At 39.3% G+C, this 26,242-nt stretch overlaps 1 protein-coding gene and 1 long non-coding RNA gene across 3 annotated transcripts in view; one reads left to right on the forward strand and one right to left on the reverse strand.

Moving 5' to 3' along the window:
- The window catches only part of epg5 (ectopic P-granules autophagy protein 5 homolog (C. elegans)), a 147,892-nt gene that overhangs the window by 42,041 nt on the left and 79,609 nt on the right, over nt 1-26,242 (reverse strand). For both annotated transcript variants that reach the window (XM_043687752.2, XM_087989528.1), the window contains exons 22-30: nt 15,492-15,658; nt 14,174-14,404; nt 10,584-10,707; nt 10,193-10,334; nt 9,608-9,779; nt 9,023-9,188; nt 5,297-5,439; nt 3,801-3,957; nt 1,636-1,830 (exon numbers count right to left, since the gene is read on the reverse strand). In XM_043687752.2, coding sequence (XP_043543687.2) covers nt 1,636-1,830; nt 3,801-3,957; nt 5,297-5,439; nt 9,023-9,188; nt 9,608-9,779; nt 10,193-10,334; nt 10,584-10,707; nt 14,174-14,404; nt 15,492-15,658 — 1,497 coding nt within the window. The remainder of the gene's footprint in view (nt 1-1,635; nt 1,831-3,800; nt 3,958-5,296; nt 5,440-9,022; nt 9,189-9,607; nt 9,780-10,192; nt 10,335-10,583; nt 10,708-14,173; nt 14,405-15,491; nt 15,659-26,242) is intronic.
- LOC148152179 (uncharacterized) lies at nt 10,421-15,576 on the forward strand. Its single transcript, XR_015757819.1, has 3 exons — nt 10,421-10,503; nt 12,815-12,978; nt 15,439-15,576. It is a non-coding gene; the product is annotated as an uncharacterized LOC148152179 (long non-coding RNA).

Consider the following 26,242-nt stretch of genomic DNA (forward strand, 5'->3'; position numbering starts at 1 on the left):
GATCAGGCAGGGAGGTAGTTGTCGAGAGAGGGAGCTATGGTTTACTAAAGAAGTTGAAGCTCTTGTCAAGAGGAAGAGGAAGGCTTATGTGAGGATGAGGCGTGAAGGCTCAGTTAGGGGGCTTGAGAGTTATAAATTAGCCAGAAAAAATCTAAACAGAGGGCTAAGAAGAGCCAGGAGGGAATATGAGAAGTTGTTGGCGGATAGGATCAAGTAAAACCCTGAGGCCTTCTATAGGTATACCAGGAATAAAAGAATGACTAGAGTAAGATTAGGGCCAACCAAAGATAGTAGTGGAAAGTTGTATGTGGAATCTGAGGACATGGGGGAAGCACTTAATGAATACTTTTCATCAGTATTCACATTGGAAAAGGGCAATATTAGTGAGAATATGGAGATAGAGGCTACAAGATTAGATGGAATTGAGGTAGACAAAGAGGAAGTTTTAGCAAATTTGGAAGATCTGAAAATAGATAAGACCCTGGGGCTGGATAGGGAAGCCAGGGAGGAGATTGCAGAGCCTTTGGCTTTGATCTTTATGTCATCATTGTCAACAGGAGTAATGCCAGAAGACTGGAGGATAGCACATGTTGTTCCCTTGTTTAAGAAGGGGAGTCGGGACAACTCTGCTGATTACAGGCCAGTGAGCCTTACTTCAGTTGTGGTTAAGGTGTTGGAAAAGGTTATAAGAGAAAGGATTTATAATCATCTGCAAAGGAATAATTTGATTATGGACAGTCAACACGGTTTTGTGAAGGGTAGGTCATGCCTCACTCACCTTATTGAGTTCTTTGAGAAGGTGACAAAACAGGTGGATGATGGTAAGGTGGTTGATGTGGTGTATGTGGACTTCAGTAAGGTGTTTGATAAGGTTTCACACGGTAGGCGATTGTACAAACTATGGAGTTTCTGGATTGAAGGTGATTTAGTGGTTTGGATCAGAAATTGGCTAGCTGAAAGAAGATGGTGGTTGACGGGAGATGTTCATTCTGGAGCTCAGTTACCAGTGGTGTGCTGCAAGGATCTGTTTTGGAGCCACTGCTGTTTGTCATTTTTATAAATAATCTGGATGTGGCCGTAGAATTCCTTGCCTAACAACATTTAGAAGTGTATCACCTAAGGACTGCAACATTTCAAACAGGCTCATCTCAACTTCCTAATGAGTGATGAATGCAACGAAAATAGAAATTGCTGGAAAAGCTCAGCAGGTTTGGCAGCATCTATGGAGAGAAATCAGAGTTAACGTTTTAAGTTGAGTGACCCTTCCTCAGTTAGTTCCGAGGAAGGGTCACTTGACCCAAAGCGTTAACTCCAATTTCTCTTCACAGATGCTGCCAGACCTGCTGTATTTTGCCAGCAATCTCTATGTTTGCTTCTGATTTAAAGCATTTACAGTTCTTTCAAGTGATGATTGCAATTCTGCCAGTGTTACCTGTAATCCAAAACGAAATTTATGAAACTTAGATATGGTAACTAAAAGAATGCAGACAGACTTGCAACATATCACTGACATTGAATTCTGCAACTTTGATACAAATTTTGATTCAGTGAAGGGGCAAGTATAAAATAATTAGTTAACTAACTGGACAATTAAAGTAGCCAGAGTTCAATGGTTTCTAAAAAGAACAATTTTACCTTTGTTAGTAACATGAAGATGACATCTCCACTATCTGTGTGGAGGACTTTGACAACTTCTTCATAAAGATTGACAAATTCATCTGGAGATATATTTGGAGTGAAGTATGGTGACAAAAGGTTGCATAATCTTCTGTTCTGAAGAACTTTTTTCAACAAATTTTTGCTTTCTGTTTTAGCACAACTCAGAAAAACCTGCAAAATCATAGAAAAATATTTAGATTTATCTTTAATTGTAATAGTTTGAAATTTTACTTGCACCAAGTGAAAATGTAATAATCAAAATATGGAGCAAAATAATTCAATAAATGCCTTAAGTTGTTCCAAGAATTATAGAATCATAGAACATACAGTATACAAACATACTTTGGTCCAATTTGTCCATGCCAACCAGACATTCTGAATAAGTCTAGACCCATTTGCCAACGTTTGGTCCATATTCCTCTAAACCCTTTCCATTTATATACCCATTCAGATGCCTTTTAAATGTTGTGATAGTACCAATCTCCACCACCTATGGCAGTTCATTCCATATACACACCACCCTTTGCATGAAAACATTGCCCTTCGGTCTCTTTAAAATCTTTCCCCTCTCAAACTATACCCTCTAGTCTTGGACTCCTCTACACTAGGAAAAAGACCTTGACTATTCACTTTTTCCATGCCCCTCATGATTTTATAAACTTATATAAAATTACCCCTTAGCCTCCGACACTCCAGGGAAAATAGCCCCAGCCTATTCAGCCTCTCCCTATAGCTCAAGCTCTCTAACCTGGCAACATCCTTGTAATGTTTTTCTGAACCCTTTCAAATGTCACAACATCCTTTCTACAGCAGGGTGACCAGAATTGAACACAGTATTCCAAAAGTGACATAACCAATGCCTTGTACAGCCACAACATAACCTTTCAATTCTTATACTCAGACCAATAAAGGAAAACATACCAATCCCTTTACTTAACTACCCTGCCTACTTGCGACTCTGCTTTCAAGGAACTATGAACCTGCACCCCAAGGTCTCTTTGTTCGGCAACACTCTCCAAGACCTTATCATTAAGTGGACAAGTCCTGCTCTGATTTGCCGTACCAAAATACAGCATCGCACATTTATCAAATTTAAACTCCATTGGCCACTCCTTGGCCCATTTACCCATCTGATCAAGATCCTGTTGTAATCTTCTTTGCTGTTGAGTACACCACCAATGTTGGTGTCATCTGCAAACTTACTAACCATACCTCCTATTTTCACATCCAAATTGTTTATATAAATGACAAAAAGGCAGAGGATCCAGTACCGATCCTTTTGGCACGTTGCTGGTCACAGGACTGGAGTTAGTTGAGTAAATTAGTAAATCCTTATGATGTGGTATGTTCAAACTAAACTTCAAGTAAGATTAAATTTACTCATCTAAAATACTGATAATTCCTTTAAAATTCAAAAGGAAGATGTTAATGTTTTTGTCCAATAGTTCGATGGTTGTGCTAAATTTCAAATTACAAATAGGTAACTAATTTAACCTAAATGGGCTATTATCTTCGTTCAAACAGTGAGAAAATAATTTTGCACAGAATCTGAGATCTGCTCTCAATAATTCACTGATCCCATCCAATATTATCAATACTACCCTATATCCTTTTCTTTTTTGTCTATCTAACCTAAATGATGATATCCTTTAATATTCGGTTCGCAGTCGAGATCATCCTGCAGCCAAGTCTACATAAATGGCAATTAAATCATACTCTATTGACTCTACTACCATCAATTTAGCTATCTTGTTGTGAATGCTGTGCGCATTCAGACAGCGCGCTCGAAGGTCAATTATGCTAGTGACAATATTAGAACATTTTTATGCCTCGTGCCGATAGACAGTTTTTGACCAGCGGGAAGGGAAATGCAACTTTGCTTCAGGATCTTTAGGAGGGAAATAAAATTAGCTGAAACTCGTGTTCTTGAATGATACCTTGTAACCTCAGATAGTTAATGCCAACACAAAGTTTTTTGTTTGCTTTGCTAAAATTGTTTGAGAAGAATTTCACCCAAACCACAATCCAGATGACATCAAGATTGGATTGGTTTTAACGTCACCAAAATACTAGCCACTGGATTTACACCTTGTGCACTTATTTGGTTTATATATCTGTAATGTGTAAAAAAACTTCCATACCTGTCCAAGAATTTCAATACATGATGTAAAAAACTGCCTTGTTGGTGGATGTCGCTGTGTTTCATCACAGACAAAAGACACAATCTCATAGAACAGAGCAATGGCAACTTTCTGAAAAGTTTCTGTATGATGCAACTTGAAGGCATTTACCAAGGCCCTAGAAACAATCATAACTTAAATGAGGAAGCCAACAAACAATGATGGTAACTTAGAAATTATGCAGGTAACAAAAGATCAAAAATAACACTGATGTATATATGTCTTCTTCACACACAAACACAATTGGAAGTACACTTTATACAGTATGCATTTAGAAAAATGTTTTTGTTAACTGACAATTCAAAATTTAGAAATATCACCAAGAATAAAATGAGATGTGAAAGTATTTTTAAGAATAATAATAGAGAATATTTGGACGGGTTTATCCTGGGAACAAATCAGAGTGTAATGGTATAATTTTCTTTGGGGGAAATGCAGTTTCATTTCGGGTGATTCATCCAAATCAGATGATCCAGCAAAGGACTGCTTTCATTTTATCAATGCAACAGAAGAGTGATTGACTTTGGCTAAAATCCTCCCACATTGGAATGACTTAGCACCTATGAAATTTACCCCAATGTAGTACCAGAAGTTGAACAATCCCAATAGAATCTTTAAGACCTGAGGCAAAATCCTTAGGGGTGTGGGTTGGAGGCAATGACGGTCTAAAATCTTCAACATTGTGGCACAGGAGAGAAATCTTTGTCTGCACCATCAGATTTGAAGTTGACAACAATGGGCCAAAAAGTAAACTGAAAGGAACACTGCAGAAAAAATTACAAAGTGGAAATCAATAACTTCGACCGAGCAATGGATAGAAAGATGCCATGTTGGCGGAAATGCCGGTTCAGGGGTTTCAGACGGTTCAGACAATGTCAAATTGAAATAACACAATGGTAAAAAAAATTAATATAAATACACTTGTGTGAATATAATACAAGTCATTATTTTGATAAATTGTTATCTCACTAGTGATTCAACGTATTAGGGTTTTAATGCTTCAACCTTATTAAAAAAATGTTAAAAATCACACATTTGTCCAGGTAAACAAAAAGTAAATGAAATATAGAAATGGAAATTTCAGAAAATATTTACACCTTCCATAAGGGAGCTCAATGAAAGCATATTCGACTCTTTGTTTAATCTGAGAATTACGTTGTCAAATAAACCACACATCAATTTTTAGTATCTAGTATACTTGAATATATGTTGTGAAAACTTTTGACTTGCAACCATTAGGACAGGTACAACAGTGCCAAATTTCAAAGGGAGTAAGAACTGTGCATTCTCTAAGGCACTGCTTTGACGACAGTCAACTTGTCAACCGATTAGCACACTTTTCCATGCAGTATGAATTGTTGGCATTCTAGCATCTGTCTTGATGAATGTAAAGTATTGGCAGTGCATCTACTATTTCTCAGCAACAACATTATTTCTTTTTGGGATTATTAACTTACGTTATAAAGTTTTCCACATATACAGCAGCTTCAGCAATGTTTTGAGGTGGTGATTTTGCAACATCAATTTGTAGCTGCTTAATGTCTTTCACTAAATCATCAAGCTGTTTTTGGATGGCAGAATTCTTGTATAATTCTTTACACTGAAATTTGAACAGAAATTCATCATTTAATTATTTTCAGATTACTTAGATATACACAACCCAACTGGCATACATGTATAAATTTTAATTCTCTGCAGCAATATACTACATATTAATATCCCAATACTATTGTGTGTGTAAAGCTTAGGACAAAAAAGGCTATTTAGTCTACATAATGTACGCTAATATTGATGTTTCACAATGCCTTGCACCTAAGTCATCTCAGCATAACCTTATACCTTTGTTATGTACATATTTAGCTTCCCTTAAAATCATCTACTGACCTCAAATACTTCATGTTGTGGAACATCACATATTCTAACCACTCTCTAGGTAAAAGACGTTTGACCTGAATTCCTTATTGGATTTATTTTTCAGCAACCTGTTCTGAAGTATTATTACACACTTCTGGAGCAGTTAGGACATAAACCTAGATCTCCCAGGTCAGAGGGATGGACGTTACCACTGAACCATAAAAGCTCTTTTTATTGGATTTATTGATGATCCCTGATTTTGGTCACTCAATAATATTTAATGTGCTTTCCAATGATATTTGTCTTTTTCACATCATTAATCAATAAGTATGAAAAACTGAAGCAGTTTTCTTGTCTTATTTAAAAGAACATGAATGTTATGAACTATATGTTTGTTTCTTTGGTGTCTGGGATTTGCAACTATGCAAAATAGTAACATGGGAGCAAAGTTAGGCCATTCAGCTACTCCACCATTCTAGATCATGTCCGGTTATTAACGTCAATATCCTTTTAGATTACCGACAGTGTGGAAACAGGTCCTTCAGCCCAACAAGTCCACACCGACCCTCCGAAGAGCAACCCACCCAGACCCATTCCCCTACATTTACCCCTTTACCTAACACTACAGTCAATTTAGCATGGCCAATTCACCTAACTTGCACATTTTTGGACTGTGGGAGGAAACCGGAACACCCGGAGGAAACCCACGCAGACACGGGGAGAATGTGCAAACTCCACACAGACAGTTGCCTGAGGTGGGAATTGAACCCAGATCTCTGGCACTGTGAGGCAGCAGTGCTAACCACTGTGCCACCGTGCCGTCCCTCAGTGCTATCTTGATGTCATCAGTGTGTAGAATTCTTATCGTTCTGTGATTTGAACATAATAACTCCTGAACATAATGAACAACCTAGCTCTCAATGCCAGCAAAACCAAGAAACTCATTAATGACTTTCGGCGGGATGTTACTCATGCCCCTCTCCACATTAACAGCACAGAGGTGGAACGAGTGGAGAGTGTCAAGCTACAATAGATGGTATGTTCTCAGCAGACAACTACACTGAAAGAGAATGCACATGAAGAGCCGTGTGCTTCCTTCAAAGGTTCATACACAGGATGGAATGTACACAGCAGCATTACTAAAAACCAGGCTCAGTATTCTCCACATCAAAATGTAATGCCATGACAGCTGTCATCAATGTCAAAGTTCAAGCATCTCTGATGGCTTGAGGTTATCTGCAGTGAAAGGGTTGGTAGTTTGACCATTATAACTTCTTTCATCAATGGGACATCTGAAGAGACTGAAAATCTCTCAAACTGTTTGAACGCAAACCTTTCCTCTCGCGCTACTGATGTGGAGGGAACCTGTTCTATAGCTATCCCTGTCAGCCAGGAAGATTTGGGCAGGCTTCCTGGAGCAACTTGGGCCTACAGGGTCTTGTCTTGATGCAGTACATCCTCTTCAGCTTAGCATTCTGTAAACTTTGGGATCACAGGAGGTCCATGTGAATGAAAACATAATTAGTGGATATTTTGATTGCAGGTGCCATTGAAGTGTCCTGAGAAGAAGCTTCTGTGGGTTGTGTGTGCGAGATTCCTCCTCCCTACTTGCACCTGCTAGAACCCTGAGAAGTTGTTGCACCTTGGAGTGAGGTTGAGGCTTCTTGTTCCTCTCTCACCTTGCAGGTGGTACTTACAATTGTTACTTATGGTCAGTGGTAGAGCAATTGCTTGGGGCTATGATGCCAAGAGGTGTGCTTTCTTCTGGACGGTGTCAAGCTACTTGAGTGTTTTTGGAACTGCATTCATTCAAGCAATGGGCAGTATTTCATCACACTCCTGACTTGTGCCTTGTAAATGATGGACTGGCTTTGGGAATCGAGTGAGCTCCTTGTCGCAGGTTTCCTAGCCTCTGACTATGGCTGGTTCAGTTTAGTTCAATTTCTGATCAATTGTAACTCTTAAGATGTTGATAGTGGGGGAATTCAGTGATGATAACATCAATGAAAGTCAAATGGTAATAGTTCGATTCTCTCTTTTTGGAGATCATCATTGCCTGCCATTTGTGTGGCACAAATGTTACTTGCTACTTGTCAGCCTAAGTCTGAACACTGTCCAGGTCTTGCTGCATCTGGGCATGGACTGCTTCAGTACTGCATCCAAAGAGGTGTGCAGTTAGGCTTGAGATATTGATAATGCTAGCAGAATGCCTGTTGGAACAACCCAAAAGTGGTGAGCAATTTTGCCACTTTAGCTGCATGATTCCACGGCAAGGATGTCAAGAAGTCTAGATGCATAATTTAATGAGGTGAATAACAGAAGATTTCATGAAATTAGTCTTCGTATAAAACTGGTAAATGGGAAATCAAACTCAGGCCACAAAAATAAAATATTTATATGGTTTCCACTTATACTGTATACCATTAGTTAGCTATTGGACAGTAATGGCAGATGCACAGCAAATAAATGTTTCCTTCTCTTTGCTCTTATCACTTCTTTATTTTTGTTGTTTCATGCAACGTGGACAATGCTGCTAAGTCCAGATTTCGTTGTCCATTCCTAATTGTTCTTGAACTGAGTAGCGTGTCAGACCGTTTCAGATGGTAGTTAACAGTCAATCACATTGCTGTGGGCATGAAGTCACATTTAGGCCAGACCAGGTCAGGTTCCCAGATTTCATCATTCCCTTTAAGGACATTAGTGAACCTGATAGGATTTTCCAACATTTGATGATAGTTTTTGTGGTCATTATTATGGACGTTAATATTATATACCAGATTTTAAAAATTGAAATGGAAATCCAAGCAGTTGCTCATGGATTTCAGCCCATTTCCCAAAAGATTAGCCTGGACCTCTGGATTTCCAGTGTAGTAATATTACCACAATTTTGGCTTGCTCATCTCAAAATCTCAAAATTTGTTTCTTTCTTTACAAAATGAAATACCATTCAACGTGAGGTGCTTTGCAAAGTACCAAAGATGGAAACTATGTTAAAAAAAAATGCAAAAATATATTCCTTTGTATTAACCCATCTACTTCAGCTGAAAGTTTTCTATGACACAACGAACATTATAGAGGTGTGTTTGGAATGGTTTCAAATCTAGTCAATTCAGAGTTCCTTCAAGTATTGAAAGTGAGAATGACCAGGTCAAGGCAATAATACCCTCATTTCCATCATAATGAAAGATACTCTAGCCTTTGAAGTACCACAATTGATTGGGTCAATTTTTTCATAATCTAAAGGCAATGAATTAAGTATTAGGTTATAGTTAATTTTACATTTGGTCGCTTTAGTTACGTAGCATAAACATGTGGAAATAATTACTAACCTTCACAGAGATTTTTGCTGCTCCTTGGCATACATGATTTGAAGAGCTACCACGGCATTCTAGTTTCTTTGTGATTTGTTCCTCTCGATTGCTGTACAATTTAGGTAATGTTTCCAAAAGTTCACAGTCCAGCCCCGTTTGCTGTGATTCCCATTGGGCTGCAATTCTGAAGAACAGAAAAGGTTATTTCGCATTCCTTTATGATCCACGAAATATTTTAAGTCAATTTTAGTAATATGTTGTTTAGATTAGATTTACCAATAGCGAATTTACCATTAATTAACAAACAACAGCAGAAGTGAACAAATGTGGCTGTTATTGGTGAATATTATGTCAAGAGATGGAATAATAGATTGATGTACACATAAAGGTGAAAACAGCTCGACATATCATCACTCCTCGAGAGACATCATCACTCCAGCATCTGCAGTCCTCACCTCCTCCTATATCATCACTCCTGAGGAACTATTCATCAGTCATTAGCTCTAAGTCATCAAGTGTTGCCAGATACAATTTGATTTGAACCACCAAAAATATCCTTTCCTCAAGCAACAAAAAGACTAATTAATGTGGCTAGTCACTTACTTCGCTTGCTGTCGTAAGATGTTAAGATTTTGTTGAATAAGTTTAATTGCCACCTTTTTGTCTGATAGACTAGCTTCAATAATATCTGGAACAGGAGCTTTCACACGTTGTATGGACAGAGTAGGTGCAGGGACATCATGGGTCTTCAGATTGCTGAAGATTCTGTCTTTTGCTAGAATGGAAAGAAAAACTACAGTCACCATAATGGTTGTGGGAAAAAACCTTGTCATTAGTAGAAGGACCAATTAGTGGTGCCATTATTTTCCACAATTTGGTGAATCATGGCATAGCCTCCCAAGTTTAATTCCCTTGATGAAAACCAGACCTTCACAGTTGTTTCATAAAACCTAGATGTTAGTATCTGTTTTTCATACTGGTGTTATTTTAAAAATTAAATTCTGCTGTCTGATGTTCAACTTCCTGCTGGTCTGCCAAGTTACAGATGATTTCTATCACAGAAGCATGGTAAAGAAATACATCATCTCGTACATACATCAGCATGTTTTCAATTCTAGCCTTTATTAAATGTATACACTTTACATTTGTTAACATTTTTATTTACAATATAGCATTTTGAAAACTTGCCTGAAAGTGGATTAAAAAAGTTATTCAAATTTGAAGTCCTATATACTGCAGAAGGCTTTTGGTGGAGCTGGATCCAGAGATTCGATGTCTCAGTGAATTCATGCTTAATACGCTCATTATCAACGTATTCAGTCCAAAGATCCTAAATAAACATAAGACAAGTTAAAGGCTTGTAACGACGAGACTGAATTAGGCTAATTTTATTTCATGTCTCTTATTTAATGATTAGGGTTCTTGTGGAGCAGTGATACTGTGCTTGGAGCCAGAAGTCCTTTTCGCTTGATTCTAGAACAAGCCCAGTTGTTCCAGAGGTATGTTATAATCCATCTGAACAGTTTGATTAAAAATAACTTACTTAATGATCTATTTGGGTTAAAGCATGAAGATTTACCTGCTGGTTCTGCATAACCTTTGCCAATCTGTGCGTATCATACTGCACTGGCAGAGAAGGCAGATAAAGATCAGTCTTTTGTAGATTCATATCATCCAGCCAAAAGGCAAAAACATGGAAAAGCCTATTAAAAGAACAATCACTCATTTATGTAGCACCTTCATCCCAGAACAAAATGATTCATACAATTAACTGCTTTAGAGTTGCACGAATTGACATCAAGTGGGTAATCACAGCTCAATCCCTGTGCCAGTAAGATTCCAGAGAAGTAAAATCACTAAATAATCTCTCTCAATCAGATCAATAATCTTGATTTGGTAGATATCAAAGTATTTAAATATACCAACATAAGAACAAGGTATTTATTCCCTTGAACCAGTTCAACAATTGGACTATGATGTAACTCCTTAAAGCCATCTTTGCCTGAATACCTTTGATTAAGAATGAATCTCAGATGTAAAATTGAGCATTTAGTGCCGTTTGTGGAAGACTGTTTCAAAGTTCTACTATACATTGTGTCCAATAAGTGTTTCTTCATTTCTCTCCTGAACAGTTTGGCTCTAATCTATTTTTAAACTCCCCAGCCAGTGAAAAGGAATCCACTCTAAATTCAAAGCAGTTGAAAATTATTTAAGCACCAGACTTATACTTCATCAGTTAGATTGCTTGCTATATTTGCTGGACAGTAAGGTGGACTGGAACATAAAATACACGAGGACTTTTAAAAGGAAAACTCCAAATAAATATTTCAGAGCATATAGAGATTTGCTGTCATAGAACAAAACAACACAGCACAAAATCTAATTACTAACACTTACCAACTGTGCAGCATTGAGTCTTAATAATTACAGAAGCCCAAAACTTCCTTATTACTGCTCTTACGTGATTTGTCATTGCCTCCACCTTCACTGTTGCCTCGGGCACTGCTGATCTTTCCATTTTTGAATGATTTAACAATGAATGTTTTCACAATTTGCCTCAAATTTCTCACTCACTCACACATCTAATAAATGGACCTTTGCTTCATTTGCTCTGTTAGCGATCAGTCATGTTTTGGAGCCTCCATCCATTCCTAATGTATAAATGTTTTAAAAGTTTGTTTACCATAAAAGGCTTGCAATTCCATCTGCGTCTTTTAATTCTATAACCCTCTTTTTTGTGGCCTCAGTTGAGATATAGAGTGGAACTGGTCACATGCTAATAGGGATGTTCTTCTTAAGGCAGTAGCCTACCTGGTCAATTTGTCTACAGGTTCCTGAGCCACAACTGTATACTTTCTTCATTCAGTCATCCCTTAGAATGAACGTGAAGAATTCTGCAAAATTTTAAAGTTGCGTGTGGGTTTCCTCCAAAAGATAAGTAATGGTTATAGTTTTTTGTCATCAGAACATGCCAAGTGATGGTCCTCTTACGACCAGATATTTTTAAATTTACTGTTTTCGCTCTTTTAACGTACTGCTTTGTTTGATGGAACATCAAAAGTTAAGAAAGTTAACTATTATCTTAAGTTCAAAATACGGCAGCTCAGAGGTTAGCACTGCTGCCTCACAGTGCCAGGGACCCTGGTTCAATTCCAGTCTGTGTGGAGTTTGCACATTCTCCCTGTGTCAGCGTGAGTTTCCACTGGGTGCTCTGGTTTCCTCCCATAGTCCAAAGATGTTCAGGTTAGGTGCATTAGTCAGGGGTAAATATAGGCTGGGGGAGTGGGTTTGGGTGGATAACTCTTCAGAGGGTTGGTGTGGATTTGATGGTTCGAAGGGCCTGTTTCCACACTATAGGGATTCTATTTTTCAGTTTTTCCTTGCAATAAACACAAACTGGTGAAATTTAAATATCTTTGCTGTTTGAAATGTTCTGTTGTCATCATGTTTTAATGAATATGTTTAGCCCCTACACCTTCACAAATCTGTAACAGTAAGATACAAATCCATCAAAATCAGTAATCCCACTTGTGACTGCTATTTATCATGTTTCACACACACTCATTTTGGTGGCTCCAGAAATTCCATTGTGTCAAGGGTCTAATAACCAATTTTTAAACTGCTTTTCCAGCTGTGGCCATTGTGCAGCATGCCTATGAAAAGTGTACTTGTGTATTTTCACTGATTGCTCTTCTTGCTACTTTCAGTCATGCATAACTTTCATGTGTAAATATAAATATATGTATAGTAACATTTGTTCTGATGCAGGGTCACTGGGCTCAAACACTAACTTTGTTTTTCTCTCTACAGATGCTACCAGACTTGCTGGTATCTCTAGCAATTTGTGTTTTTATTTCAGTTTTCCAGTATCCACAATTCTTTGTCTATACTTATTGTCTTGGGCTCATTGGATTCAATGAATTATGTGTTAATCATCTGTGCGACAGGATAATGCTCAAACCACAAGGCACATGGTAATATTAAGCAACCTTTTTTCAAAGAAATGTGAACTTATAGTCCATCAAGTAAGGCAATTGAAATTATTAGACATTTTAAATTTCTTTGGTTCAAAAATAATTTCACATTACCAGGGATTGATTACAGTAGCACCTGTGAGAAAGGGAGGAATCGAAAAGGTCGGAGCAACAAGGGGAGAACATTAACTTTAAGAAATGTGGCTTGGAATTGCTGCATGTTCAGTTAAAAGTCAGAAAAATCAAACTCCTGATTCAAACACAACGCTAACCTGCCCATGTGAGGTTTTAAGAAGCAAGAAGTTGGATGGGCAATTAATCTAATTCAAAGAAGCAGACTGCAACTTTAAATATGATAAAGTGAATGTGCCATGTTGTCACACAGCTTTGGAAATTTAACAGCCATCAGCTGGGTTTCTCAAATGCCAGTTAACTCAACAGATTTCTTGAGGCAAAAACATTGGAGATTTGCAGGGTAAGTGCCTCCATACACACCCCCAGATTCCTGCCTGAGCAATCTCTGAGATTACTAATCATCCATCTTATACAAGATCTTCAATCTCCTCTGCACAGTCCTACCAGGTCCTGATCTCCTCAACAGAACCAAGCTCAAACCTTTGTATCCCTCAGAACTGTTGACCTCAAATCCTCCTCTAATACTAGCCCACAAATCTTCCCAATTCCACTAGCTCAAATCTCTAGTGAACATCTATCTCACCTAACCTTAAGCAACTCATGGCCCCTGTCAATCAAACTTAGTCTCTGAGGAGAGAACTAATATCAAATTAGTGGATTCAGTTAAATAATAATCATATACAATATCTTAATACTATTGCAGAACAGCCCAAACAAACTAAGTTAGTTCAGAGTAATCAAATGATATATCAGACATACCATAACCTGACAGAGAAAATACAGAGATGCAACAGACAGGCTAGTAAAACCATCTGTCCTTCTAATCCCCATTTTGGTCTTCTACTTTCTGCATAAATGTTTCTAGATTCAAAATTCAATTTTATTTAATTCATACTATTCAATCCAGGACTGTTATCCTCTCATGGTAAGCTTTGTCTTATGGATTGTACCTCCTACCACATAAATAGATAATGCAGAGATTTTAGCTGTGGGAAATGTTTTCTATTTGTCATGTAATGGCAAAAGTTGCAAGTAAATAAATTGCAGAAGTTATTGTTACCTGAGCAATTCTTTATGAAGCTCTGGAGATGTCATAGATTCAGGCAGATGACTTGCATTGTTCTCATTCAATGTTGAGGCATTGTCTCCATCTTTCCAGACCTTTACAGCCTTACCAGCCGCATGATGAAAATCTGCTATTTCGACAAGGCGCTTTTTCATTTCTTTCAGTAAGTTAGAGTGCGAAGTTGTATAAAAATAATGTTTTCCAATACAGCCACTTACTGGCAAACTGAATAAAAGATAAGCTATTGGAATTTTCTTTCAAGTACAAATATTACAATTAAAATTATACCAAATTATTGAGATTTCATATGCATTGCTTGCTCCAAAAGTGACAGATCTGTACCGCAGAATACTTTTCAGCATTTCAAATCATATCCTCAATTGTTATACATAAGAACTTCTATCATTTTACAATACCAATCAACTGAATTACCCTGCTCTGAAGTAGTCAAAAAGAAAATCTAAATCAGTGGCTCTTCATAAGTCTGATACTGAATTTGCATTTGGTTTCCATTCTCTCGATGTGAAATTGAAGAACAGTGACAATTTTATTCATAGCTGAGAAAAGGGCAATCTGAAGCTGTAAAAAAAGGGACTAGAAACATAACTCTAGGCTGAAGGAGAGCAGCAGACTGCATTTTCTTTATAATTAGGAGCATAGTGCTAGAAAAACACAGCAGGTCAGACAGCATTCAGGGAGCAGGAGAATCAACGTTTCAGGCAAGAGCCCTTCATCAGGAAGCCTCATTGATGAAGGGATCTTGCCTGAAACACTGATTCTCTTGCTCCCTGGATGCTGTCTGACCCGCTGTGCTTTTCCAGCACCACACTCTCGACTCTGATCTTCAGCATCTGCAGTCCTCACTTTCTCCTGCATTTTCTTTATAGTCAGGTCTCTAGTTACAGGAATCAGTGTCAAAGAAAAGACGTTAAATGAGTAGAGCTTCAGGCTACTGATATATATTTTCAAATTTTAAGAACTGTTTTAACATTCCTGAAATGAAATTAAAATGTAGCCAATTTCTGCATGCTACACTTAAGAAATGAAAAGGAGATATGTTTGGCAAGACTTCACTTAATTATTAAAGCATTAATGACAACAGTTACAATAAAATTAAATGGGAAATTTTGCCTCAATAATTTATAAAAGCTGACAAACTAATCAATTACAAATGCTGGCAGCAAGAAGTAAGTTTTTTTAAGAACAGGAAATACACACTTTATCCCAAGTTTTAATTGATTCATTTAATATTTAAATAGACTGTTTGAAATGACTCAGCAAGAAAAGTAACTCAAAAGTGTTAAAAAGTTACCCAAACTCTGGCCCGGGACGATGAAGATAGAGAATGAAGAACTTCTGCCAGATGAGAGGGAGAAGTGGATGATCTGCAGGAGTAGCTAAAGCTTGATGGGCCCAGCGATAGATCATTAGCCGCTGAATGGATGGAACAACTGGCAATTTTAAGTGGCTTTGTGCCTTCTGTAAATAAAATAGACAATGAATGATATAAATTCTCCACTTTTCTAAAATGTAAAAGCACAGGTTGATACTTCAAGGTCTGTAAGACTGGTTTAAAAAAAAGACTCTCTGTTGTGGTAATTTTGTCGTTGAAAAAGTAAAAAATGAGAATAAAATTTGATTTTGTCTTTGATTAAGCATGATCTAAAACTTTTTTTTTTAACATAAGTATTTCCTGGTTTCTGGAATGGTATTGCTTGCTTGGGGTGGATGAAAGGTGAGGTGAATGGGGAGGAAGGAAGATGAATGATTATTTAGCTACCTTCTAACACATATCCATTAGATAGTAAATTTTGTAATATTTTGTTCTAAAAGAACTTGAGCAAGGCTGAATTTCCATGCATTATGGGAGACAGAAACTATCTCTAGGAATGAATGCTTATACAGCTCTATTGTAGAGATAAAGGAGTTTCTGTGCTGGTATGCATTCTGGTCAAAGAAAATATCATAACTATGAATCTGGGACTTGAATATTGATTAGGTGGTGCAGTTAATAGTTAAGTGAACTGCAATTGTGGAGCAGCAAGAACAGTGGGTAGTGTGAATATTGGACAGGAGATGAAATCAATTAATTAAGTAACTGCCCTAAACTAGTTCAGTAACTGTCAGACAATAGACTCCTCTGGATCTCAGTTGTATAAATGAGAGATTTAGCTTCGTGGGACAGAAAGGAATTGCTGCCAGTTTGCTGAGTAAGGGATAGAGAGTTCCTTTTTAAAGTAAGTCAGCCTCAAGGAATTCAGGACTTCAAAAGCTGCACAAGAGGGCAGGGTTTTAAAAATCAAAATGACACAGATAATGATAAATTCATTAATCTCTAATCTTCGGTTTATAACTAATACTATAAAAGTAAGCTTAAGTTACAGCAAGCCAACTCAGCCATGTGGACAGTATATCTCGTGGCATTTGGAGAATTGTATACACTTTAGTGGAACTAGATGAATATGTGCAGAAAGTGTTACCACAGGCAGAAATATGAGCTTTGCTTTTGGAAGTTGAGCTGCAACTGGAGTCATTGGTGAATCTTTAAAGCTGAGAGTTGTGTGTCAAAGAGTCATTCAGATGTACAGCACGGAAACAGACCCTTTGGTCCAACTCACCCATGCTGACCAGATATCCTAACTTAAATAGGTCCCATTTGTCAGCATTTGGCCCATATCCCTCTAAATCCTTCCTATTCATAAACCCATCCAGATTGTACCAGCCTCCACCATTTCCTCTGGCAGCTCATTCCATACATGTACCATCTTCTGCGTGAAAAAGGTGCCCCTTAGGTCCCTTTTAAATCTTTCCCCTCTCACTCCAAACCTATGCCCTCTAGTCCTGTACTCCCCCACCTCAGGGAAAAGATCTTGTCTATTTACCGTATCCGTACCCCTCATGTGGGTAGCACTTTCAGAGAGATGGTCACAATGCAGGTAAGGACCATGCAGGCAGATTGGGAATTGAAGGCTTATATATAGCTTCAATAGGGGCAGATAGGGTGACTGCCAGACAGCCCAACAGAATCTAGCAGCTAGTGCAGGACTCCACTGCACTCATGCCCAAGATTCAGTTTTTTATTATGGATATTGGTGAGGATGATTACTCCTCAGACCAATGCAGCAAGTTCCAGTCTGGTACACCATTGGTGGACTAGCTATACAGGAGGGGGGAGAAAAATAAAGCAGTAGTGATAACAGGTTCATTAATCAGGGAACAGATAAGTATTTCTGTAGCTGTAGATGTGACCCCAGGAATTTAAAAAAATTCTTTCAGGGATGTCTGCAAGGCTGGGCCTCCCCCGTTACCTTCAAGAAGGTGGTGGTGACTGACTTCATGTCTGGCAGGGTCAGCTGACTCTGCAGTCCAGTTGGTCTCAGTACAGATGGCTCAGAGCACCTCAATCTCCAGTTTTGGGTTGCTAAGTCAGTTTGAAATATATCCCAATTGGTACAATGGTAATATCATACAACTTGATAGAGGGTATCCTAAACGTGAAGTCAGGACTTCCGATGCACCTGTAGGAGGCAGACTGGGGAGCATGAGATCAAGTTATTTTCTCCTTTCTGCTGGATCCCTCACCACCTGCCACAGACCCAGTCAAGCTGTTGTGCCCTTTATGACTTGACTAGTAGTGGTGCTACCAAGCTGCTATTGGTGATGGCCACCCAGAATATCTTCTGCATCCTTGCCACCCCCAGTGCTTCTAATCAAACATTCAACATGAATTCATCAATAGGACTGCACAAAACACTATATAGGACAAACAGGAAGACAGCTAACAATCCGCATGCATGAACATCAACTAGTCACGAAACGACACGACCAGCTATCCTTGGTAGCCACACATGCAGACAACAAGCAACATGAATTCGACTGGGACAACACTACTATCATAGGGCAAGCCAGACAGAGAACAGCCAGGGAATTCCTAGAGGCATGGCAATCATCCACAAACTCCATCAACAAACACATCGACCTGGACCCAATATACCAACCACTACAGCGGACAGCTGAAACTGACAACCGGAAGCGGCAGGGACAGACCACTATAAACACCGGAGGAAACATCAAAGAAGCACTTCGCAGGAGGCTCCCAAGCACTGATGATGTCGCCTAGCTAGGGGACGAAACGTTTGCAACAAAAACTTCCAGCTCGGCGTACAGAACCACAACAACGAGCACCCGAGCTACAAATCTTCACACAAATTCATCAATAGTAAATGATAATTATAGCAGGAAATTTTCTTGACCATGTTTGACTTGGTGTTTTCACTCATTAAAGGGTCAGGAGTTAATGTGAGGACACCCAGAGGCAATCCTTCCCAACTATATACTAGTGGATTGCCACCTCGACTAGGTCTGTCCTGATGGTGGGGCAGGACATACCCAGAGACGGTGATGACGGTGGTGTTTGGGACATTGTCTCTAAGATAATACTCTGTGAATATAACCATATCAGGCTGTTGCTCAATTAGTCTGTGTGACTGCTCTCCTAACTTTTCTAATGTCTTCAGATGGTAGTAAGAAGAACTTTGCAGCGTTGACAGGGTCAATTTCACCATTGTCATTTCTGGTACCTAGGCCAACGCTAAGTGGTCTGTTTTCAGCTGTTTGATGCAGTCCACTTCAAAGGGTAGTTAAGAGTCAAATACTTTGCTGGGGTCTGGGGTCACCTGTGGGGCAGATCAGACACAGATGGCATATTTCCTTCATTAAAAGGGCATTGGTGAATCAGATAGATTTTAATGGCAATCAACAATGGTTTTATGGTCATCATCAGAGTTTTAATTTCGTATTTTTTTTACACTAGGATCCCTAAGCATTACCTGGGTGTCTTGCTTACTGGGCCAACAACAATATCACCATTCCACTGCTTCCTGCTAAGGTGGCTATATTGGTATGTTGGCTCCCTGGTATCAATGTTAAAAATGTGTCAGATTGGCTGCAGGACATTTTTGTAGAGGAGGATTATCAGCCTACGGTTGCGGTCTGTGTTGATACCAAGGATATAGGTTGAAAAGGGGATATAGTCCCATAGTCAGAACATAAGGAAGATTAGCAAGCAGGAATTCAAAAGTAGCAATCTCATAGTACCCAGTACCACATCTAAGTGAACACAGAAATAAGAGGATATGGACAGATGAATACATGAATGAAATGATGGTGCAGGAGACAGGGCTTTAATGAAGCATGCAGGTGCAGTAGGTAGTGAAGGCAGCAAATGGTATGTTGGCCTTCATAGTAAGTGGATGAGAGTACAGCAGCAGATATCATGTTGCAATTGTACAGGGTCTTAGTGAGACCACATTTGGAGTACTGTATGCAGTTCTGGTCTCCCTATTTGTGAAGGGAGAGAGTGCAACAAGTCTAAGTACAATGGTAATATCATGCAACATGGTAGAGGGTATCCTCAGTGTGAAGACAGGATGTCAGAAGCACCTACAGGAGGCAGACTGGGCAGCATGAGATCTGGTTATGGACAGAGTGCAACAAAGGTTTACCAGAGTGATCCCAAAGATGGCAGGACTGACATATGAACAGAGAGTGGACTGGTTAGGATTATCTTCACTACAATTTATAAGAATGAGGAGACAGGTAATCTTTCAGAAACTAAAAAATTATAATAGTACGAGACAGAGAAAATATAGGAAGGATGCTTGCGATGACTAAGAAGTCCAGAACCAGGGTCACAGTTTAAGAATATGGGGTAGGCCATTTACGATTGAAATGTGGATGAATTTTTTCAGAGACAGGTGGTATTGCTGAGGCACTATATGAATAACTTGTTTCTGTCTTTACCAAGAAAGCAGATGTTATTCAGACCATGGAGACAGGAAAAGGAATCTCAGTTAATCAAGTTCAAAATTGTTAAGGAAGATATTTATTAATGACTTGGATGAGGGGATTGAAGGATGGGTCAGCAAGTTTGCAGACGACACAAAAGCTGGAGGTGTCGTTGACAGTATAGAGGGCTGTTGTAGGCTGCAGCGGGACATTGACAGGATGCAGAGATGGGCTGAGAGGTGGCAGATGGAGTTCAATCTGGATAAATGCGAGGTGATGCATTTTGGAAGGTTGAATTTGAAAGCTGAGTACAGGATTAAGGATAGGATTCTTGGCAGTGTGGAGGAACAGAGGGATCTTGGTGTGCAGGTACATAGATCCCTTGAAATGGCCACCCAAGTGGACAGGGTTGTTAAGAAAGCATATGGTGTTTTGGCTTTCATTAATAGGGGGATTGAGTTTAAGAGTCGTGAGATCTTGTTGCAGCTCTATAAAACTTTGGTTAGACCACACTTGGAATACTGAGTCCAGTTCTGGTCGTCCTATTATAGGAAAGATGTGGATGCTTTGGAGAGGGTTCAGAGGAGGTTTACCAGGATGCTGGTTTGACTGGAGGGCTTATCTTATGAAGAGAGGTTGACTGAGCTCGGACCTTTTTCATTGGAGAAAAGGAGGAGGAGAGGGGACCTAATTGAGGTATACAAGATAATGAGAGGCATAGATAGAGTTGATAGCCAGAGACTATTTCCCAGGGCAGAAATGACTAACACAAGGGGTCATAGTTTTAAGCTGGTTGGAGGAAAGTATAGAGGGGATGTCGGAGGCGGGTTCTTTACACAGAGAGTTGAGAGAGCATGGAATGCTTGGCCAGCAGCAATTGTGGAAGCAAGGTCATTGGGGAAATTTAAGAGACTACTGGACATGCATATGGTCACAGAAATTTGAGGGTGCATACATGAGGATCAGTGGTTGGTACAACATCATGGGCTGAAGGGCCTGTTCTGTGCTGTACTGTTCTATGTTCTATATACTGAATATGTTGTCAACTTAAGAGTTGACAAGGCAACAGGACCAAGTGACAGTCATTCTCAGGTGTTGAAGGATGTGAAAGTACCAAGTGCGGAGATAGAGGCCGTGATGTTTCAGTTTTCTCTGGATTCAGCAGCGGAACCAGAAATGCATACATTAAGCTCCATTGCAAGGAAAAGCTCAGCAATTACAGTCCAGTCAATTTATCTTTCGTAATGGGGTAACTTTTATAAACAATAATTTAGACAGATGTACAGCAAAAGTTATGGAATAAAAAGGACAGTGGCAACAGAAATACAAACTGGCTGGATAAAAAAACAAAGTAATATTTCACATACTTTTCAGTTTGGAACAAAATTTGTCATGGAGTACTCCTTGGGTTGGTATTGGGATCCTTGCCTGTCCTAACATATATCAATTATCTACACATGGAGTACAAAGGATAATTTGTCAAATTTAGAATGATAAAATATTTGGGAAAATTATAAACTGTGACGTACACAATGTAGAACTTTAAAACAATATTAATGAGTTTGAGGAGTAGATGGATAGCTGGCAGACATAATTTAATGTTGAGAAGTGAGAGGCAACACATTTTGCTGCAAAAAACAAATAGACTTGGGTGTACATGTGCCTAAATCAATAAAAAGTAGCAGGAGATATAGAGAGTGCAGTTAATAAAGTATACAGTATCTTAGACTTTATTAATAGAGGCATTCAGTATAAAAGTAAGGAGGCTATGCCACGTGCACAATGGGAGACCAGTGAGACCTCAACTGCAGTATTACGTACAATTCTGTGTGGCACATGTCAGGATGATGTGAATGCACTGGAGAACATGCAGGAGAGCTTTACAAGAATGGTAAGTTGAGAATCTGAAAAGAGATTGGCAAAGTTGGGACTGCTTTACTCAAAGAGGAGAAATCCAAGAGAAGATTTTGTTTTCATTTATTCTTGGGATCTGGGCAAGATACCCAGCACTTATTACCCATTCCCAGTTGTCTGTGAGAAGATGCTGATAAGTTGCCTGCTTTAACTGCTTAAATCCATGATAAGACAATCAGATATACGAGCAGAATTCGGCCAATGGAACTATCAAGTTTTTTCTGCCATTCAAACATGGCTGATATGTTTCTCAAACCCATTCTCCTTCGTTCTCGCTGTAATTTTTAATCTGCTTTAATCAAGAATCTATCGCTGTCTTAAATACCCTCAATGACTTGGCCTGCACAGTCCTCTGTGGCAATAGGTTCTACAGGTTCATTCCTCTTCAACTCAGTTCTGAACTGTTGTCCCTTCATTCTGAGGCTTCAATAACGTGCTTCTTATCCTTCTTAACTCCATTGGGTACAGACCCAGAATCTTTAATTGTTCCTCACAGGGCATGCTCTTCATCCCCGGGCTCATTCTTGGATACATCCTTTGGAACCCCTCCAAAAGCAAGACATCCTTCTTTAGATACGGGGCCCAAAACTGCTCGTTATATTCCGAATGTAATCTGACCATAGCCATATACTGCCTTAGCAGTAAATCGCTATTCTTGTATTCAAGCCCTTTTGAAACGAATGTTAACTTTACATTTGCTTTTCTAATTGCCAAGTAAACCTGCATGTTAACCTTAAGAGAGTCCTGAACTAGGATGCCTAAGTCCCTTTGTGCTTCAGATTTCTGAAGCCATTCTCCATTTAGAAAAGAACCTATGCCTATATTCTTGCTACCAAAGTGTATAACATCACACTTTTTCACATTGTATCCCATCTGCCACTTCTTTGCCCACTCCCCTGTCCAGGTTCATCTGCAACCTCCCTGACTCAAAACTACTTGTCCCTCCACCTGTGTGTCATCTGCAAACTTAGCAACACCATCCTCAGTTCCTTTGTCCATATCATTCATGTATCACATGAATAGATATGGTTCCAATATGGGACTCTGTAGAACTCCATGAGTCACCGGCTGCTATTCTGAAAAACACTCCTTTATCCCCACTTTCTGCCTGTCAGCCAATCCTCTATTCATGCCAGTACCTTGTCTCTAACAGAATGGGCTTTTATTTTATTTAGCAGCCTCCTCTGCAGCACCTTGTCAAAGGCCTTCTGGAAATTCAAACAGATCACAGGATTTCCTGTGTCTAACTTGTTCATTACCTCCGCAGAGAATTCCAACAGATTTGTCAGGAATGATCTCTCTTTGATAAAGTCATGTTGATTCAGCCCTATTTTACCATGCTCTTCCAAGTGCTCTGCAATCTCATCCTTAATAATGGACTCTAAATCTTTCCAATGACCAAGGTCAGGCTATAATTTCCTGCATTGACCTCCTTCTTAAACAAGGTGTTACATTTGCCATTTTCCAGTCCTCTGGGGTCATCTCTGACTCTAGTGATTTATGAATGATGACCATTTCTGCATCCACAATTTCAATGAGAGGTAGTGAGTCCATTGGTCTGTGATTTATCAATCTTCTGGCCTTTCAGCTTCCTTAGGCACCTTTTCTTAGTGATGGCCACTACATTCACTTCTGCCCCCAACTCTGTTGAAGTTCTAGTATGCTACTGATGTCTTCCATTATGGAGGGAGTTCCAGGATTTTAACAACGAATAAACAATAGGTAAGGTTGGTAAGTGGCTTGGAGAGAAACTTGCAGGAGGTGGCGTTTGCATTTACCTGCTGCCCTTGTCCTTATCGTTGGTAGTGGGTTTGGAAAATGCTGTCCAAGGTGCCATGGTCAATTTAATCAAATAATCTTGTAAATGGCCCACAGTGCTGCTAATGTGTTCTAATGGTGGAAGAACTGAATGTGGATGTGGTGACAATCAAGCAAGCCTTACTTTGTCCTGCAAGGTCTTGACTTTCTTGAGTGCTGTGAGAGTTATACTCATCCAGGCAAGTGGGAGTCAGTTAGTGAGTTACTAGCTGCAGGATTCCTAGCCCCTAACCTGCGTTTGTAGCCAAAGTACTTACAGAGGTAGTTCAGTTCAGTTTCTCGTCAATGGTAACCCCAGAACATTGATTGTGGAGAAATCTGGTGATGGTAATACCATCGGGTGTTAATGAGGGATGGTTAGATTCTTTTTTATTATTAATGACCATTGCCTAGCACTTGTGTGAATGTTAATTGTGATTCGTCAACTCAAACCTGGTTATTATTCCAAGCCTTGCTGCATCTGAACATGGACTGCAACAGTATGAGTCCAGAATAGTGCTGAACATATTGTAGTCATCAGCGAACATCCTTACTTTCACTCTTGTGATAGATGGAGGCAACTAATGAAGCAGCTGAAGATAGTTGGGCCTACGATACTACCCTGAGGAACTACTGAACAGATGTTCTGGAGAGATTCTCAACCTTCAACAACCACAACCATCTTTCTTTGTGCCAAGTGTGACACCAACTAGTGGATAGCTTTCCCCTGACTCCCACTGACTCAAATTTTGCTGGGATTCCTTGATGCTACATTTGGTCAAATATAGCATTGATTAGTTCACCTGACAAATTCAACTCTTTGACTGAAGCTTTCAAAATCTTGAGGGGTCTGTTTCTACCCGTAAAAGAATCAAGAATGGAAGGGCACAAATGTATTTAAATATGAAAGAAGTGAGTGTGATGTGAGAAAAAAACTCTTTCACAGAGCAAATGGTTCTCATTTGGAATGCACTGCCTGGAAATACAGCGGATGGAGGTTCAAGAAGGCATTCGACAATCATTTGAAAATAAACAATGCATAGGGTTATGGAGAGGACTAGGAGACTGTCACTAAATCGTAATGTTCATTTGGAGAGCCACTACAGATACAATGGGCTGAATGGCCTCATTTTGCATTGCAACAGTTGTGTGGGACACTGGGTTCAATTGCTGCAGAAATGCTGATTATCTTGTCTGTTTAACATTCCATATCTTCCCACTTAGACCTGTTCATGGTGGCCTCCTAAATCTTGGAACTTGTTACAAAAGACATTGTATGAACCCACAAATAATGCAAAACTCAAGGGTCCCAACCTTTATTTGTTGTGGAATTTGTCTTCTAAAGAAATCATGTGAGCTGATTTCACGTGGTCAATTACATGACCTAAAATGCACGAATGACTCAAATAAGTGTTGACAGCTCTACTTTTTCTATATTCTTTCACAGTATATGGCATCACTGGCAAAGTAGCACCAGTTTCCCATCCCTAATTATCTGAGAGATGATTGAAATGAATCTACTTTGTCAACTGTTGCAGAGTCACGCAGAGTGCTCTAGAATTCTGATCCAGTGACAGTGAAAGGAAGTGATCCCAAGGTAGGATGGTGCACGGTTTGCACGGGAATTTAACAAATGGTGATCCTATGCATCTGCTACCCTTTGTCCTTCTCGGTGGTAGAGATTGTGGGTTTAGAAGATGCTGAAGTAGCTGAACTGATTTACTGAAAATCATCCTGTCTACAGCACACATTGTAGTCACTGTGTGTTGATAGTGAATGATGTTAATATTTAAGATGGCGGATGGGGTTCCAATCAAGTAGAGGTAGTCCAGGACACCACAGAATTATTATCGTGCAGAAAGAGGCCGTTCGGCTCATCATACCTACACATGATCAATTTTGTTGAGTGTTGATGGAGCTTACTTATTCAGGCAGGTGAAGAGTATTCCATCACTGTTGAATTGTGGCTTGCATGTTTTGGGTAGATTTTAAGGTGTCAAGAGATGAGGTGTCTGCCTCAGAGCTTCTGACATGTTCGTGTAGCCACAGTATTTGTATGGCTAGTCCAGTTCAGTTTCTGGTCAATGTAACCCAAAAGACAGCAATGGTGCGAATCACTGGTGGTAATATGATTAAAAGTTAAGAAATGATGATTCTTGTTTGTTGTAGATGGTCATTGCGATGGTGTGTGACATGAATGTGACCTGCCACTTACTCATTCATGCCTGAATATCGTCCAGGTCTTACTACATATGTAAATTGATGCTTCAGTATTTGAGGAGACATAAATGGAATACTGTGCAATCATTAGTAAACACCCACAGTTAAGACCTAATGAAGAAGGGAAGGTAATTGAAGATAACTGGACCTTGGCACAATCCCAGAAAACTCCTGCTACTATGACTTGGAGCTGAGATAACTGGCCTCCAACAACATAGCCATCTTGCTTTGTGCTATGCATGATTAATTAGAGGAGGGGTTTCCCCAATTCCAACTGACTTCAGTTTTGCTCCCAATTGTCTTGATGGCACATTTTCTCCGCTGAGCCTTGATGTCACTCTCACC

This window comes from Chiloscyllium plagiosum, unplaced genomic scaffold, assembly GCF_037043375.1.
Source record: "Chiloscyllium plagiosum isolate Xiang-an unplaced genomic scaffold, Cpla_swu_hap1 HiC_scaffold_1, whole genome shotgun sequence".
Classification (NCBI taxonomy): Eukaryota; Metazoa; Chordata; class Chondrichthyes; order Orectolobiformes; family Hemiscylliidae; genus Chiloscyllium; species Chiloscyllium plagiosum.